This window comes from Vulpes lagopus, chromosome 3 (genome assembly GCF_018345385.1).
Source record: "Vulpes lagopus strain Blue_001 chromosome 3, ASM1834538v1, whole genome shotgun sequence".
NCBI lineage: Eukaryota > Metazoa > Chordata > Mammalia > Carnivora > Canidae > Vulpes > Vulpes lagopus.
The window spans coordinates 5,220,729-5,237,273 of record NC_054826.1 but is presented as its reverse complement, the minus strand read 5'-3'; the positions used below and the strand labels follow the sequence as shown (position 1 = coordinate 5,237,273).

Genomic DNA, 16,545 nt, shown 5'->3' with positions numbered 1-16,545 from the left:
ATGATGATAGTGATGATGATGATGATGATGATGATGATGTATCTATTCTAAAGAGTAATCTCCATTTAAGTTCTTTCTTTCCTTCGTATTGACACTCATAGATTTTCTGAACGTTCATAATGTCCTTGCACCAGTCTTCTCAATGATAAAAGAAATTGTGTTTTTACCTGAAAGTGATAGAAATGACCCTGTCATATTTCCATGCAATAGAGCCAGAAAATAGAGTGCCAGTCAGGGAAGACAGGCAGAGGAGACCTAGGAATGGCAGTTGGCAGATTAACTATAGTGATACAGACAAACTGTGTGAGTTATTTAATTTGTGGGATTGGTACTGAAGGTAGTGGTGAAAAATGGCAATACGTGGTTAGATTCAAATGATTTTAGGAGGTAAAAAAAATCAACAATATTAATGAATTTGCTATGAAGAGGGGGATTCCAGTTTGTGGATCTGGAGGGGTGGTAATATTATTTATTGAGACATAAGCTAGGGCAGCTTTTCTAGGGTAATGGCAAGTACAAATCCAGTTTTGAATATGTCAAGGCTGAGATACCTTGGAGATATCCAGGTGAAATTTTGCATAAAAATAATGTTTTGTCAAGGATGAATGAAACACAAAAAATGTATACAGACTGGAATTAAAATATAAAGAATGGCCAACATAAAGATAGATTAAATTAGCTAGACGAGGAAAGCCCAGATAAAGACAGCTTGAGACAATGGCTCTTGATGTGATTGCAAAGTAGAACATGAGGGAGTTTAAACAATTCTGTGGTTCAAGTCTAAACTCAAAACAATTAAATTGGAATCTCAAAGGTGATCTCATTAATATGATATATTGGGACTTTCCAATTTCCAAAACTAAGGTTTGGGAATTAAAGTGAAGATAGGATGGTCTATTACTAAAAGGTGGACAGAAACATTGGCTCACTGTAGGCTTCATTTGAGAAAAGACAGAACTTACCCTCACTGAAAATAAGTCTGAAGGCGCAGTGGAAGACAAAGAAAATAAACATGTTTGTATTACATCTTTCATTTTGTCTTTTTAAATTAAGAGTAATACAAGGGCACCTGGGTGACTCAACAGTTGAGCATCTGCCTTCGGCTCAGGGCCTGATCCTGGAGTCCCAGGATCGAGTCCCGCATCAGGCTCCCTGCATGGAGCCTGCTTCTCCGTCTGCCTGTGTCTCTGCCTCTGTGAGTGTGTCTCTCATGAATAAATAAGTAAATGAAATAAAATAAAAAACAAATTAAGAGTAATACTGATGTGGGATTGTTTGAAGGTTCAGGGAGCTGAGCTATCTCCTATGTGATATGAGTCTACTTTTTTCTGTGAAATGAGACAGAGTACCCAACTGAGATGGTCTCCAACTTACGACGCATCAACTTACTTTACAGTGGTAACAGCAACTCCTATTCAGTAGAAATTGTAGTTTGAAATTTGATCTTTTCCCAGGCTCACTGTACGTGGTATGATGTTGCCTCATGACGCTGAGGAGAGGCAGTGAGCCACAGCTCCCAGTCAGCCGTGAGATCACGGGGATAAACAACTGCTGCATTTTCAACCATTCTGATTTTTCTTTTCATCTTCAAAACAGTGTTCAGTAAATTATGTGAGAGTCGACACTTTATTGTAAAACAGACCTTCTGTTAGATGTAATGTAAGGTAGGTGTTCTGAGGATGTTTAAGGTAGGCGAGGCTAAACTATGATGTCTAGTAGGTTAGATGTATTTTCAACTTAAAATATTCTCAACCTACAATGGCTTTATTGGGACCTAACCCCACTGTAAGTTGAGAATGATCTGTAATAAAAAAAAAGTAAAGCAGAGATTTGTGGAAAATAAATTAGTTTAAAACAGAGGTCCTAAAAAAAAAAAAATAAATAAAATAAAAATAAAACAGAGGTCCTAGCAAATAATCATAAGTTACCTTTGCAAATTTGTGTGCTTTGCAGCTAATCTTAAAAGTGCATTTGAGGTTAGTAATCAAAATTCACAGTGATATCTAGCTGCTTCTCTTGGGTTTTCCTCAGTCAATTGCACCTGCTTGGGAAAGAGGGCAACTGTCATTATCAAGGGTTGAGTTTTACAATAGCATGAGCAAGACATATAAGCCATCAGGTAATATGACATTGAAAGGACAAAACGTGTTTCAGTTGGATGAGAAAAGAAAAAAAAAAAAGCAACGGCACAAAGATAATGAATTACTGGATGTAAAAAGATCAATACAGTGACTTTAACTAACATTAAAGTTATTTATATTTGATACTAAAGATGATATTTACTGTCTCTCTATTAATATATATTTATGTTATCAAACTAGGTCATAGTGGTAGTAATTGAATAAACAAAATAGGAAGGCTGAAGATTATGATAATGTTTGGCTTTGTCAAATTGTTTATAGTATTTGGAATGTTTCCTGCCAACTGATTTCACAGACCCAACATCATCCAGTTGACTCAATTCAGATTCTCAGCTTAACTGCCATAAATAGTAGATAGAATTGTGTAACTTGCCTGGTGTTACTTAGCAATTTTACTTCATTCGTGTGACTGTTTAGTTAATACCAACCTCCCTCACTAGGTAATAAATGCCATCTGCATAAATACAGTTTTTTGTTTGTTTGTTTGTTTTCTTTATCATTCCATGGAGGAAGTGACTAAAATCTGCAGTTGAATCACATATCAATCATCTGAGTTATTGGAAGACTTAACAACTAATCTACTACCCAAAGGAAATTTGAGAAGGACAATTCGTTATCCAGCCCTAAATTTTTGTATTGTGTATAGCTACCCAGAACTAGAAAGTTTAGACGAACGGATTTCTCCTATCTCTGAGAAAAGAATATTTCTATTATTATATAGAATTTATAGAATTTTATAAAATTTATAAATCCATCAATATCTTGGATATTTTGTATATGGCATTCCATGTTCATGGACATAGTTAGGTTGAAGTCTAGACCAAGCAATTATAACAGTTGTAAAAAGATGCAGTAATCTGGCCAATACAGTGAAGTTCCTGCTTCCAAGTACTGGCCACTTCCAACAATGGGTTCCTCCTAGGCCCACCCCAAGAATGAGCAGGACTAGAGGTGCCCGTCATTACTGAGAGATTCCATTCACTCTATGCTTAGCTGCTTGGCTAAACTCTAGTCTGAATCCAACTTTGTTATCAGGATGGATTTTCCTTGTGGACTATATTTCTATTACTTTAATTTGGACGTATTGAAAATACTCACAGCTTCAGGGTTTTGAGGAAATAGAGGGCATAAAACGTTCTTCAACCACCCAGATATTTTTATTCTTGAATCCTTCAGTTTTCAAGATATGGGGAAAATGTTTCAGCTAAAATGAAAATAGCTTGTCAGAACTTTTCGACCACCTTCCCTTTCTTTTATCTCCATACCTCTGTAGGCAGTTTCCTGTTGACGACTGCCATTCCTACAGGAACAGAGTATAAGACAGATATGGAGATTATCTACAGAATTACTGTTTGAAAAGTAACCAGTAATAATAGATATTAGTTAGGAGCTTCATGAATTATCATATAAGTGACACCATCCTCATCCTCATCCTCATCATCATCATCATTCCAATTTTACAGATCAGGAAAAAAGATTAAATATTTTGTCTCAGGTCACAGAGCTAAGAAGAGGCTATAGCAGGATAATAATTTTTAGAAAGCTCCTTTTTACTCATACAGACATATTATTTGCTTCCATTTCCTTTTTATTTTCTTTAGATAAAGTGAAATAATTTTGTGTCCTATTATTATATTTGCTTAAGAAACTAAAACAATAAAATCTTGATAAAGCAAGATTTTATTTTATTTTACTTTTTAGAGATTTTATTTATTTATTTGAGAGAGAGAGAGTGTGTGTGCTGGGGGGTGGTGGGTGGGGCAGAGGGAGAAGCAGACTCCCCTCTGAGCAGGGAGCCCGATGTGGGGCCCCATCCCAGGACCCTGGGATCATGACCTGAGCCAGAAGGCAGATGCTTCACTGATGGAGCCACCCAGGGGTCCCACAACATTTTATTTTTATGTGATTAGATGGTACATTACATACACACACATGTGCGATCACTACTTGAATGTTTGAATGTTGAATCCCCGAATCAAAAACTTAATGGTAATACACCTTATTTTCTAAAGTTTAAGCATAAATGTAGCATTTCAAGCGATTATCTATATACATGGTCTCAAATATTATGTTTTCATGTTCCTAAAAATGTCTAACATTCTTATCAATTTGAAATAATGTCCACTTAAACCTTCCAATATTTTTGGTATCCTACTTTTCTCAAATACACATTCATACCTCTGAATTCATCACTCCTCATCTAGGGCACACTCAGTTCTGTGTGTAGTTGAATGTTGACTTCTTTTTGTTTGTTTGTTTGTTTTATTTTTATTTTTATTTTTATTTTTATTTTTATTGAATGTTGACTTCTTATACGTTGTTTTGAGTGGCATTAGTTATTATAATAAACCTAAAATAGAATGTATTTCAACCTACTGGAATGGATTGTTCCATCTTTTTACTTGCCATTCCTATTACTGAATGATGTTACAGAATTATATGATTCATTCACTTAATATCATTTTCAGGCCCTTTAATTTTTATTTCTCAGTAGATTATAACATATTAACTTATGCTTTGTTAAATAAATATATCTCTCTCGGTATTTCCATCAGCACTTGGAAATTTTTCAAGGAAAAAAAATGTTGTATATCCTTTGTCCTTAGATATCAGTGAATGCCAGCTGACACACACACAAACCTGGTGTGGGTCCTAATCGAAGTATATTTTTTAAAACAACGTGGTTCCTGAGAGGAGACCCATGAGGCCAATAAGTAATAGATACTTTTGCCTTTGTTGCTAATAGGGAGCCTTCTCTGTAAGAAGATTTAGAATTCGATCACTGTCATTCCACTTAGTTCACTGCATGCAATTTTCGCCTTTTCCATGGAACTTCTTTTTCTTCTAAGCACAGCATGTATATTTGATAAGTATGTAAGTATATATTCTTATTGACTCTGAGCAGTTTCTTGTCACCTGTTTTATTTCTTAATCTGTGTCGTACAGGTAGTGCCATTAAGGTGTTTCATATGCATCAAGAGTTGGGCCCGTAGATGTTGGCACCGTAATTACATAGTACATCATAAGCCATCCAACGTTGGCACCGCTGAAGATTGCTTCAGTTTTGAATTAATCTGAGTGACCCCAGCTTTATTGCTGTCGAGTTTCTAGAAATGATAAAATGTCAAGTCACTGGAAATAAACCGACAGAGCCTTAAAAAAAATGACATGACTAATGCAACGTTTCTCTGACTTGTTCCATAGGCTGTAGACTTTATTACTCACTACAATATTTGATTTAGAAATGCTTGTCTTAATGAATGTGTCTTCCGCCTTAGTAAAATGTGCCTGCGATATAAAGAACAGGAAACGCAGTGCTCTGTGTATCTGTGTTTTATGTACACTAAAACCGCAATACACAGAAAAGATGTAAGTGGTGAATCACTGTTTCATGGCTATTATATCTTAATTTTGGTGGGGCATCTTGGTGAATCTACTGAGTCAGTCTTTTTTGAAGAATGGCACTATTTCCGTTTATCACAAGTTTTCCAACACTGTTAGATCATTATAAAATTTGTGGGCATACCATACGCTGAGCACTTTTTAAAAAATGGTTATTTAACTTATATTGACATCGTACTACAAGCAATAGCTATCTTCATGTTTATTGTTATTGGCTTCATAAAAACGTTCTTTTATAAAACACAAAACTCCTGTCTCGGCCTATTGTCCTGAAAAGGGGAACTCTCATTTGTAGTCTGCATTATCCGATGTCCTTCAGATTACCTTTCAGATTTAAAAATTCTTCTCACATCGGAGGGTCTCAATTCTGGCCATGGTTTCGACTTTCACTAACCATAATCTCCTGATGATGATGCCAGGCTAGATGATTTCCCTTGATCCTTTAAATTCTCTTAATTGGATTTTTAATTGTTCAAATGAAAATCTAATAAAGCGAATGTGTAATCTCAATCGACACCCAAAGAACGGAGCAAGTAGAGAGTAAGCAGAAATAGTGCAAGCCCTTCCAGTTGGATGTCCACGATTCCCCAAAGATTCCATCCAACCCTTCCCCATCGAAGTCCTCACCACCATCGCTGCCTCGCACTGCGGGCCGTGTTTGAAATTTGAAATCCACTACACGAGGCAGATGCCTATCTCTTTCAAATCTCTCTGCCAGCTGTGTCTTTGATAATTTGTTTCATCTTAAATTTCCTAACTCAATATCCTGTTAGAGGAGGATGTGCAGTACGTTATTCAACTTAGACCTCTGTTACTCTATTTTATCAGGGAGAAAAAATTCAAGGCCTTTCTTAACACCTATTGATGTACCATGACCTTGGAATATGGCTAATTCTAGTACAGATTCAAGGCTTTTGGTGTTTCTTCAGTTTCTTTTGTTATAGTCACAGGACAAGAAGCAAAGGGTGTGGACATGTATCTGACAGGTGATACTTCTACTTAATAGGCATTAAGACAGAATGAAAAAAGGGAAATGAAGAATAACAAGTGTGAGAAGTTCAGGATAGCCTTAAATGAAGGTTGCGTGATTTCTTGCCATGCTAAACAAGAATTCAGGCACCATGAATTGTTTCATTTATTTATATATTATATAATTATTATTTATATATATATTATTTATTATATATAATATTATATATTTATATATTTATATATTATTATACATAATATTATATATTATTTATTATATATAATATTATTTATATTATTATTATTTATATATTATATAATTATTATATAATTATTTCATTTATTTGTATATTATAAATATTATAGATATTTGCTTGTATCTCAGAAGTGCTTTAATCAGATGACGGCTTGATATGGCTGTTGTGAAACTCACACTCTCTAGGAAGTAGGCTGCAAACGTCACCTTAGGTTCTGCTTATGCAGTCGTGGCTATTGGAACTCAGACAAATTCCACTTGGGTATTTGTCTATCCCTTTCTGGTAGATAATGTGTATACATTTTGGCCTACGATTTTTTTTTTTAGATTTTATTTATTTATTTATTCATGAGAGACACGGTGGGGGGGGGGCAGAGACATAGGCAGAGGGAGAAGCAGGCTCCATGCAGGGAGCCTGATGTGGGACTTGATCCGGGGAACCCAGGATTACGCCTTGGGCTGAAGGCAGGTGCTAAACCTCTGAGCCTCCGGGCTGCCCTTGACCTATGATTTTATTCCTCCTCTGCTCTGGTTGCTTCAAGCCCAAACCCGACTTTAAAACCTGCCAACTTTGAGCATCTATCTCTCTATGACAAGCCACTATGTGATGTGTTCAGGGAATGAAATCTTATAAAACATCATCCTAAGCTGTGAAAAGTTGCTAGCTTGATCAGTTTATGTAACTTCTTTAACCAGAATTATTTTGTGATGTCTATATGTAACACTCCATTTTTACAGCTATTATTATTATTTGCCTGTGTTCTGATTTATCTATCTATCTATTTACTTATTAGACTTTTAAATATGTTCTTTTAGAAATATTTGACATTCTCCCCTTTCAAGGCAAATATGCTGTTAATTAATTATCAAATTAACCAACAACTATTTTGGATCACTGCAAACGTGTACTTTCTCCTTTACAGGGAATCAAGCAAATTTAGGTAGATATTTAGCTCTTTTGAGGTTAAATAGATGTCTCAATGAGGTCATGTCCATTGAATGTAAATAAGGGTGATTTTAACATTATATGAGCAAGTGGTAGATATCTTTTACGGGGGGTGGACATGAGCGATATATGACAAGGTTTAACTGCTACTGGGGCTGATTGATGAAATGACCACATTTTGAGACCGTGAAAGAACTACAAGACTTATAAAATAATTCAGAGTAAATAGGAAATATTTGGCAAAATCTCCACAAGGCGGGGTTATCTTTTCTTCATGTTCCTTGAAGCCAATCACTGAAATATCATAATATAGTTTGATGAATGAACTTTACAGTTCAAGAATCATATTAAAGGCCTTCCTAATTTAATTTATGTAATGTAACCAGAAATTTTATTTTATTTTATTTTATTTTAATGTTTTTTTTTTAATTTATTTATGATAGGCACACAGTGAGAGAGAGAGAGAGAGGCAGACACAGGCAGAGGGAGAAGCAGGCTCCATGCACCGGGAGCCTGATGTGGGATTTGATCCCGGGTCTCCAGGATCGCGCCCTGGGCCAAAGGCAGGCGCTAAACCGCTGCGCCACCCAGGGATCCCTATAACCAGAAATTTTAAACGAATTAATTACCCTAGTTGCTCTAACTGTGGGAAAGTACAATCCAAAATACATTAACAGAAATTAAGAATGGAAATCAGATATCAAAATTTAAACTTTGTATTTTCGAATTTCGTTTTGCCTTCACAGTTTTATTTCCTCCCATACTCCTCCTATCCTTATTTTGACTTAAACAGACTGCCATTTAATCAATTAGTATTTATTTTGATGACAGATCAGTAAGATAGCTTATCTCTTTTTTTCATATTATTACACACAAAATTTCTAAGACTTTTTTAATCGATGTATATATTTTCATTTTTAAAGGATATTATAAATTTTCTGGAGTCTAGTATATTTTACATAGATAGGAATTTTTCTAGGTTTTTCTGACTCAGTATCAAATTCATAGTAATATAGGTACTCCACCTGGTGGTGTAAAATAAGCATTCCTTATTTCCTTTTTTTTAAATGAGAAAAACTTTTATATCTTAATTTTAAATGTGTGTAAAAGTACCGTATAGGATACCCAGGAAAAATCTACTAAACACTAAAAAGAAGTTGATTATTAGTCAATAGTATAAAATACTTAGATCTATTACAGGTTAAAAGTTTTAACCAAACACAATCGTTTCATAGGCTGTTTATAGCTTAATGGTTTATACTTACTGGGTAAATACTGTCTATCTATGTATGGGATATATATAAGGAAAATATATAATATCTCTGTATATTAGGAAATATAACCTTAACTTTCTATAAATATCTGTCAATCATCTTTATTTCGTCTCTGTCTTGTATCTTGAATTCTATTCTAGTGTTACCAATTAATTATATAGATTTTCCTGTCCCTCCATTTGATATTAGGTACACTTTGAGGCTGTTAGTATCTAAAATACTTCCTCAAAATAATTTAAATTTGACACACTTTACTATTTGTAATTTCCAATTAAAAGTCTAGAGCAGGACCTATTGGAGTGAGAAGTGAAGTTATTACTCTTCATCATAATTCTTAACTTGACGCAAATTCCTTTTTGACTTTGCACTATTATGTTCTAAATTGATTTACTTCCTATATAGCATATTTTTCAAGCCTGGTAATCTTACTATACACTTTACTAACTCCACTGTCGACATGAATTATACATTTCTTGTCAGGTATCTTCCATCTGAAAGTTCCCGAGTCTTCTCCTATTGGCTCAGCCATTGGAAGAATAAGAGCCGTGGATCCTGATTTTGGACAAAATGCAGAAATTGAATACAATATTGTTCCAGGAGACGGGGGAAATTTGTTTGACATCGTCACTGATGAGGACACACAAGAAGGAGTCATCAAATTGAAAAAGGTACATAGACGAGGTTTTGGACAGTTGACTACCCAATATTAATGGGAGAACACAATGACTGAAAACTGAAAATGAGAAAAATTTTAATTTCCTTCAACTAACAGTGTTTTAAATAAAAAAAAGACAAAGTGACTCCCAGGTATTCACTTCCTCAGGCACTTGTATTCTTCAATTCAATAAATACATGTTTGTTTGTTTGTTTTTAAAACAGGTCTATTAATTTGATTACATTATTTAAAAATTCTTTCCAGAACTTAATTATAATTTAATATTTTTATTGTTACAAGCTGAAACAGAAAAGACTAACTGAAAAATAAGATGTAGAAGTAAACCCCACCAAGCTTGGTCTTGCCCCTCTCATGACTTTTCTGAGAATATAAATATCAAATTCACACACTTGGTGAGAGTTTATATAATAGGGGAAGATTCTCTAAGTCCACGACCCTTACTACTGAGGAAAGTGAGAGATGAGCAAGGGTAATGCTGGGCTTGAGGGGGTTTTAGGGAGGATTGATGAGAGAGAAGAAGAAGAAGATGATGATGAAGAAGAAGAAGGAGGAGGAGGAGGAGGAGGAGAGGGAGCAAGAAGAGGATGAGTGGAGAGGGAATGAGACAAGAGAGAAAGAGAAAGAGAGGGAAGGAGGGAAGGAGAGTGGTAAATAGACTGGTAAAAGAAGAGAATTCCAGAAGGGAAGAGCACAACTCAAAATATTAGAGGGGTTACAGTCTGTCTCTTGTTGGGGAGTGGCATGAAGAAAAGGGAGACAACTGTGAGAAACAGAAAAATTACAATTATGTTCGAGGCCTGTCGATTGTTTCCATAACAGGGAAGCAAATTATAGGCATTTTCAATAATGGAGCGCAGGCAAGAGTGAAACTCAGTTAATTTAGAACCGCTGTCCCCTCTCCTTCTACAGGGAACATTCTATGTAGCCCAAACTGCAGTGTGTCATACACGTTTAATGATTGTGATAATTTTGGCCTACAAGAAGCATTTTTGCAGTCACTCCCATTAATTGGGCTGCTGTTTGCATATTTGCTCAGGAACTCTGAATTGGAAGAAAGAAATTATATATATGGCTATAACAATAACACTGAAAAAGAACACAATTTTCATTCAGATTATTTATCACCTTTTTTTTTCCACTATTGCACATAAATTGTACCTTTTCTAGAAATTACTTTAAACACGTGATCTTGGGCTGCCCTGGGGGCTCAGCGGTTTAGCGCCACCTTCAGCCCAGGGTGTGATCCTGGAGACCTGGGATCAAGTCCCATGTCGGGCCCTTTGCATGGAGCCTGCTTTTCCCTCTGCCTGTGTCTCTGCCTCTCTCTCTCTCTCTGTTCTCTCATATATAAATAAATAAAATATTTAAAAAATAAAAATAAAAAAATAAACACATGATCTCATTCAGCAAATATACTTTTGTGATGAATTTTCAAAGTCCATTTTTAAAAGTATGTGTCACATACTTATCAACTTTACTTCTTTATTGTTTATTCCTGTTTTGCCCTTTCTTCTCTTTTCTATTCAGTAGCAAGTCAATAAAATCTTATCACTTATTTTTTTCTTAAAAGATAACCATACTTAAATGACTTACAAATGTTAATTTAATGGAGCAAATACAAATTCTCTTAGTAATAAGAAAAATAAGAGAAAATATTTTATCAATAGTTCATAAAATTTAAGTATGAAATTAAGTAAATTTACAAAGTAAAATAGAGATACAGAAGAGTCAATATTGCATATACACTATTTAAAAATTTTATATACGTATGTATACTTATAGTTATTATAACTATATTTTATATTTACATGTTTTATATTTGCATTTTTATTTGCACACATTTATCATCTCTTCCAATAAATGATTAGTATGTAAGTGTCAATCTGGGAAAATGTGTGGCATTCTTACTTATTTTTTAACACATTTAAAAACAGAATGGTGTGCCAACTATAGTCTTTATATCAAATGACAATATTTGAAAGTAATGATTTAAAAAAGAGAGTAGTGATTTAGTCACATAAATCAACTTTTTGTAAGTATTCATTTACTATACATCTTAACTATAGTTGTAAAGACAAGACTTTTCCCTTTTTAGCTAATGAAAGATTCACGAAAACAGTCGTTTGTTTTTGCTGCATTTACTTTAACTTTTTGAGGATTTTCCTTCTAGTTAACTAGATTAAAATTGAGATTTGTGAAATGTGACATGACATGAGTAAAATTGATTTACCTAATGGAGAAAAGCGGTCTGAAAAATATATATCTCCCAGTATAAAAAATATATTTTTCTTCCTGTACTGGATGAATAATTGTCCACGTCGCTGACGTAAAGTTTGTTAACTAAATAAAGTTCAGTGTCCATAACTAACCTTCACTCCTTCATTCAACAGGTAATGATGGGGAAGCCACTAAATCCAAGAGCCCACTCTGGATTCTGGGAATAGAGCAGTAAACCAGACAGATCCATTCCCTCTACTCAAGCAGCCTCCACTCAGTTGGGGGAAGACAGCTGTTAAGTCCAAAAGCAGTGTGAGCAGTGATAAATTCAAGCTTGAGAAATGTAAAGCACGGTGTAGGGAGACAAGTATGGGGAGGTGGTGGCTCTCGTGGTGGGGATGCTCAAGGAAGGCTTCTCTGGCAGCGGGGCATTCCAGCAGAGGCTTGAAGGAAGCAAGAAAGGAACTATGTAGTGGTCCTGAGTGATGCATGGTCTGCAAAGATGGGGCAGCTGCTGCAAGGAGGCCAGTGGGCTAAGTGCAGCCAATGAAAGGCTCCCTCGCCAGAGATGGGGTCAAAGATGCAGAGAAAGGGCCCTACTTGGAGAGCCTTGAAGGCCAGGCCAAGAGCTTGAATTAGATCCTGGTGCAAGAAGCCTGGGGTGACTGTGGATCTAAGTGGCCTTTACCACCATGAAGCAGGGCTGAGGTGGTTTCCTGAGGAGACTAAGGACTAGGAAACAAGGAGAGAAATAGACTAGTTAAAAGGCTATGGAACTGATCCCAGAAACTGTTGATGGAGCCATGGCCCATGACTTCCGTAGCAATCAAGGTTGCGAGAAATGGTGAGACTCTGGCTAGATTGTAAAGGAACAGCGAGAACATATTCTCATAAATATTCTGATCATCTGGCGAGTTACCCGAGCGTTTGAATGGATTTGTTCTTGGCGCTATAATTTGTTTTAATCTCTCAGTGAGGAACCACCAGAGGCGATCCCTATCTGTTAACCTACAGCTCTGGTGGGAAAGAAAACTGCAATTTGCGGAGGACATCTATTAAATCTTTACGAAAGAAAAATACTCCATGAGAACACTTCCATAACAGAATTCTAAAATCACCTATGACCTTTCTACCCACACACCTACCTACCTACCTAGCTGCCACATATATTATATTTTGTGTGGGTGAGCAAATATGTGCAGATAGATGACGTGAGTAAACATGGTGGTGTGATTTCATAAAAATAAAACAATTAGAGAAGTATTCTGTTGCATAAAACCCATGAAAAACCCAAAATTAATTTAAATGACTGCAATTCTTTAGAGGGTTTTTTATTTTATTTTATTATTATTATTATTATTTTACTCTGGGGGGCGGTGGTAGAGACTGTATTATAGAATTATTTCTGCATATATCCTATAAGTTCTCGGGAAAGTTTACCTTGCACTTAGCTTTAGGATTCCTGGAAGAATTAAATGTGTAATTAAATATGTAAACATTCATAGGAGTGTTTCAATCCCAGGATGATCTTTTATTTAGTGTTTTGAAAACTTTCCCTTCAATATCTCAGCATAAAATTGCAAAAAAGCCTTTAAATGTAAGACCCAAGTCACATAGGAATTATGTTGTTAATGCGTTCAAAAGTCCAAAAACATATATTCTCCCTCGAATATGTCGTTATTTGTTAAATGTCAGTTACTTCCATTGTTTGGCTAACATTAGCATATGGTGCTCCTTGTTTTCAGAGTTTTTCTTTGCTTAATTTATTTAATAATCCATGAAAATACTTAAAAGTCCTCTGAAGCACATATTCTCATTATTGCTCTGTCTCCAAAATCTTCATCTGCCCTCCCTATGTTATTTCCCCTCTCCCTTTCTGAAGAGGGTCAAAGTGGATAAAAGCGATGGCCAGGTTTATATGAGCTGAGAAGAATGAAAAAATAAATAAAAAGCATTTTTATTAATTTATTTTTTTAACATCAGCTTGGATTCAGTTTATGAGCAGTATGACAGGATGTTATTTTACTGTGTCACTTTGAATTCAGAGTAGCGTCATGAAACTTGATAAATCTTCTCAAGGCGCAAGCTATTTTGGTAAAAGATAAAACACACACACACACACACACACAAAAACTACTCTACTTACATCCTATTGCATTAAGCAAAATTTAAAGAAATAGAAAGGATCCTATTAAAGGATCCTATTTGTTCTTACATGTTACGGCATTAAAAACTGTAACATCAGAATAACAACTTTTTAAATTTTTCATCCCATCTAAAAATTGGGAGATGGGATACATTTAAAATGAGAGTATAAGGGAGGTCCTGGGTGGTTCGGTCAGTTAAGCCTCTGACTCTTGGTTTTGGCTCAGGTCATGATCTGCGGGGGGTGAGATGGTGCCCAGAGATGGGCTCCGAGGTGGGCATGCGGCCTGCTTAAGATTTCATCTTCTCCCTCCCTTTTTCTCTCTGGTCCTCCCCCACTGCTCTTGTTCTTTTTCCCTTCCTCCTTCATAAATAAATAAATAAATAAATAAATAAATAAATAAATAAAATCGCTGAGTTTAAGATGCTTTATGTTCCTATTCCATTCATTTAGAGAAAGAGAGAGAGACAGAGAGAGAGAGAGAGAGAGAGCCAGCAGGGGAAGGGGGAGAGGGAGAAAGAGAATCGTAAGCAGACTCATGGCCAGTGTGGAGTCCACCCCGGGGCTCAACCTCACAATTCTGAGATCACGACATGAGCCAAAATCGAGAGGTGGGCGCTTAACCGGCTAGGCCTCATCGGTGTCCCTGGGTAATTTCATTCCTAATTGAAAAGGTTATTTGAATACATTTTACTCAGTAATTTTTTTTTTCCTACTGGATAACTGAGAATAAATATGTATTTATTATATACTTACTTATTTGGTATAAATATAAAATGACATGAGTTAAAAATATTCAAGGATTGAAAATAGAAATACATCTGTAGAAGCACTGGATTTTTCTTGTCACTCTTAAGAAATCAAAGCAATTAAAATCGTGGGGGGGGGGGTGAATAAGTTGTGCAAAAGGACAATTTTATTATCTTGCATAATTTTTCAAACAGTTCTCTACCATTTCTACCAAAATGTCTATTGCTAACTCGTAAGTAAAGATAGTGTAAGTGTAAGGAATAATGAAGGGATTTCTTTATTTTTAGATAAATAAGGCTTCTTGATTTAAATGAAAAAGAATTCTTACTATTTGATGTTACTTGGAAATATGATTTCATCCCGAATAAACGTAACTATAATCATACTATTTCCAAAGCAGAGTTCCTTTTTTTTTTCCTTTAAAAAAGAAAGAAATAAAAGGCTTTATTCTTCAGGATTTTTTAGTAAATAGGTCGCAGGGAACCCTTCGTATTTTACTGAGGCCCTGTAAGTAAACCTCTTTCTTTTTGCAGCAGAATGGCAAGGAAAGGCGTTAGCACCCAATGATTTGGTAGCAGAGCACCATCGTGTGGTTAGTTTTTGAATAATTCAAAATAAAACACCTTTCCAATAACTTGCTTTATGTAGACAAACATAACACCTTAATGTAGTGAGTTTAGTTTAGTTCACCCGGCCGGCCCGCATGCATGTGCTCAGAGATGAGTAAGTGATGCCCTTTGTTTGATTCTGTAAGTTCTACGTCCCGGGCTCTGTCCACACCTGTCCTCACCTCCTTTCCACATCTTACCTAACTTCGCTCACCGGTCTCCCAAAGCCTAAAGTGGCTCCCACGCTGAAATCACCAAGGTAGATTTCTTTGCTGCCTCTCGGTCACCTAAAGCTGTGGGTCCTATGGTCTGCTCAAGCTCTGAATGACCAAATCCCACCTCTTCTCCCAACGAAAGGGCTCCTGGTCAGCTCTCCTCCCGCCTAGGTAAGGCTCCACCTCCTTCCCAGGGTCTTAACCCCCAGATGTAGGCTCTTTCTTGTGCTGTTTCCGTTGCCATCAGCCTCCTCTTGCCCAATAAGAACATAAAGCCTGGCCCCTGATTTCTCCAGAACATGGGTTAAAATCTCCCTCCTTCTCCTCCTCCTGGGTTGACGTGCACCCCCATGCAGCGGCTGTTCTCAGAGTGTCACCCTTGTCTTTATTTAACTTAGCCTCTCTGCTATGAGTAAATGATCAAATCTCACTCTATTGACTTACTCTCATGCTTAAATCCTTTTTTTGTTTGTTTGTTTGCTTCCATCATTAGTAAGAGATAGAACAAATAGTGTATTTTTTGTTATCATCTCCTGCACACACACATGCTACCTTCCATCTGTAGCAAATTCACTGCAATTTCTAATTGCAATAACCAAATAGGCTATTTGGTTAATAATCTGGATAATCTGAATAACCAAACAAGCTATTCATCCTTTTGCATAGAAAGACACAGCCCTACCTGAGCATCGTAATTGATTCCTTCCTTTTTCAAAACTTTTCCCCAAACCTTACACCAAAGACTTCCATGAGTCCCTCAGGCCAAGCTGATCACATCTTACTTTCTTCCCAAATGTCAGCATTTCTGCCAAAACACCTATGAGACATGAGGCACTCACAGTTTAACACACCGATTACGTCTACTATATTTTAGCTGCCTAAAGGCACTTATCACATCTATATTTGCGTGGTCATGACAAAGAAAATGCTTGAAATATACAGGGA

General features: G+C 36.0%; 1 protein-coding gene across 1 annotated transcript in view; it reads left to right on the top strand.

Annotated features, from left to right (window-relative positions):
- Positions 1 to 16,545, top strand: part of CDH12 (cadherin 12) — a 505,536-nt gene that overhangs the window by 443,761 nt on the left and 45,230 nt on the right. Inside the window, 1 exon segment of the mRNA XM_041747195.1 lies at positions 9,469 to 9,656. Coding sequence (XP_041603129.1) covers positions 9,469 to 9,656 — 188 coding nt within the window.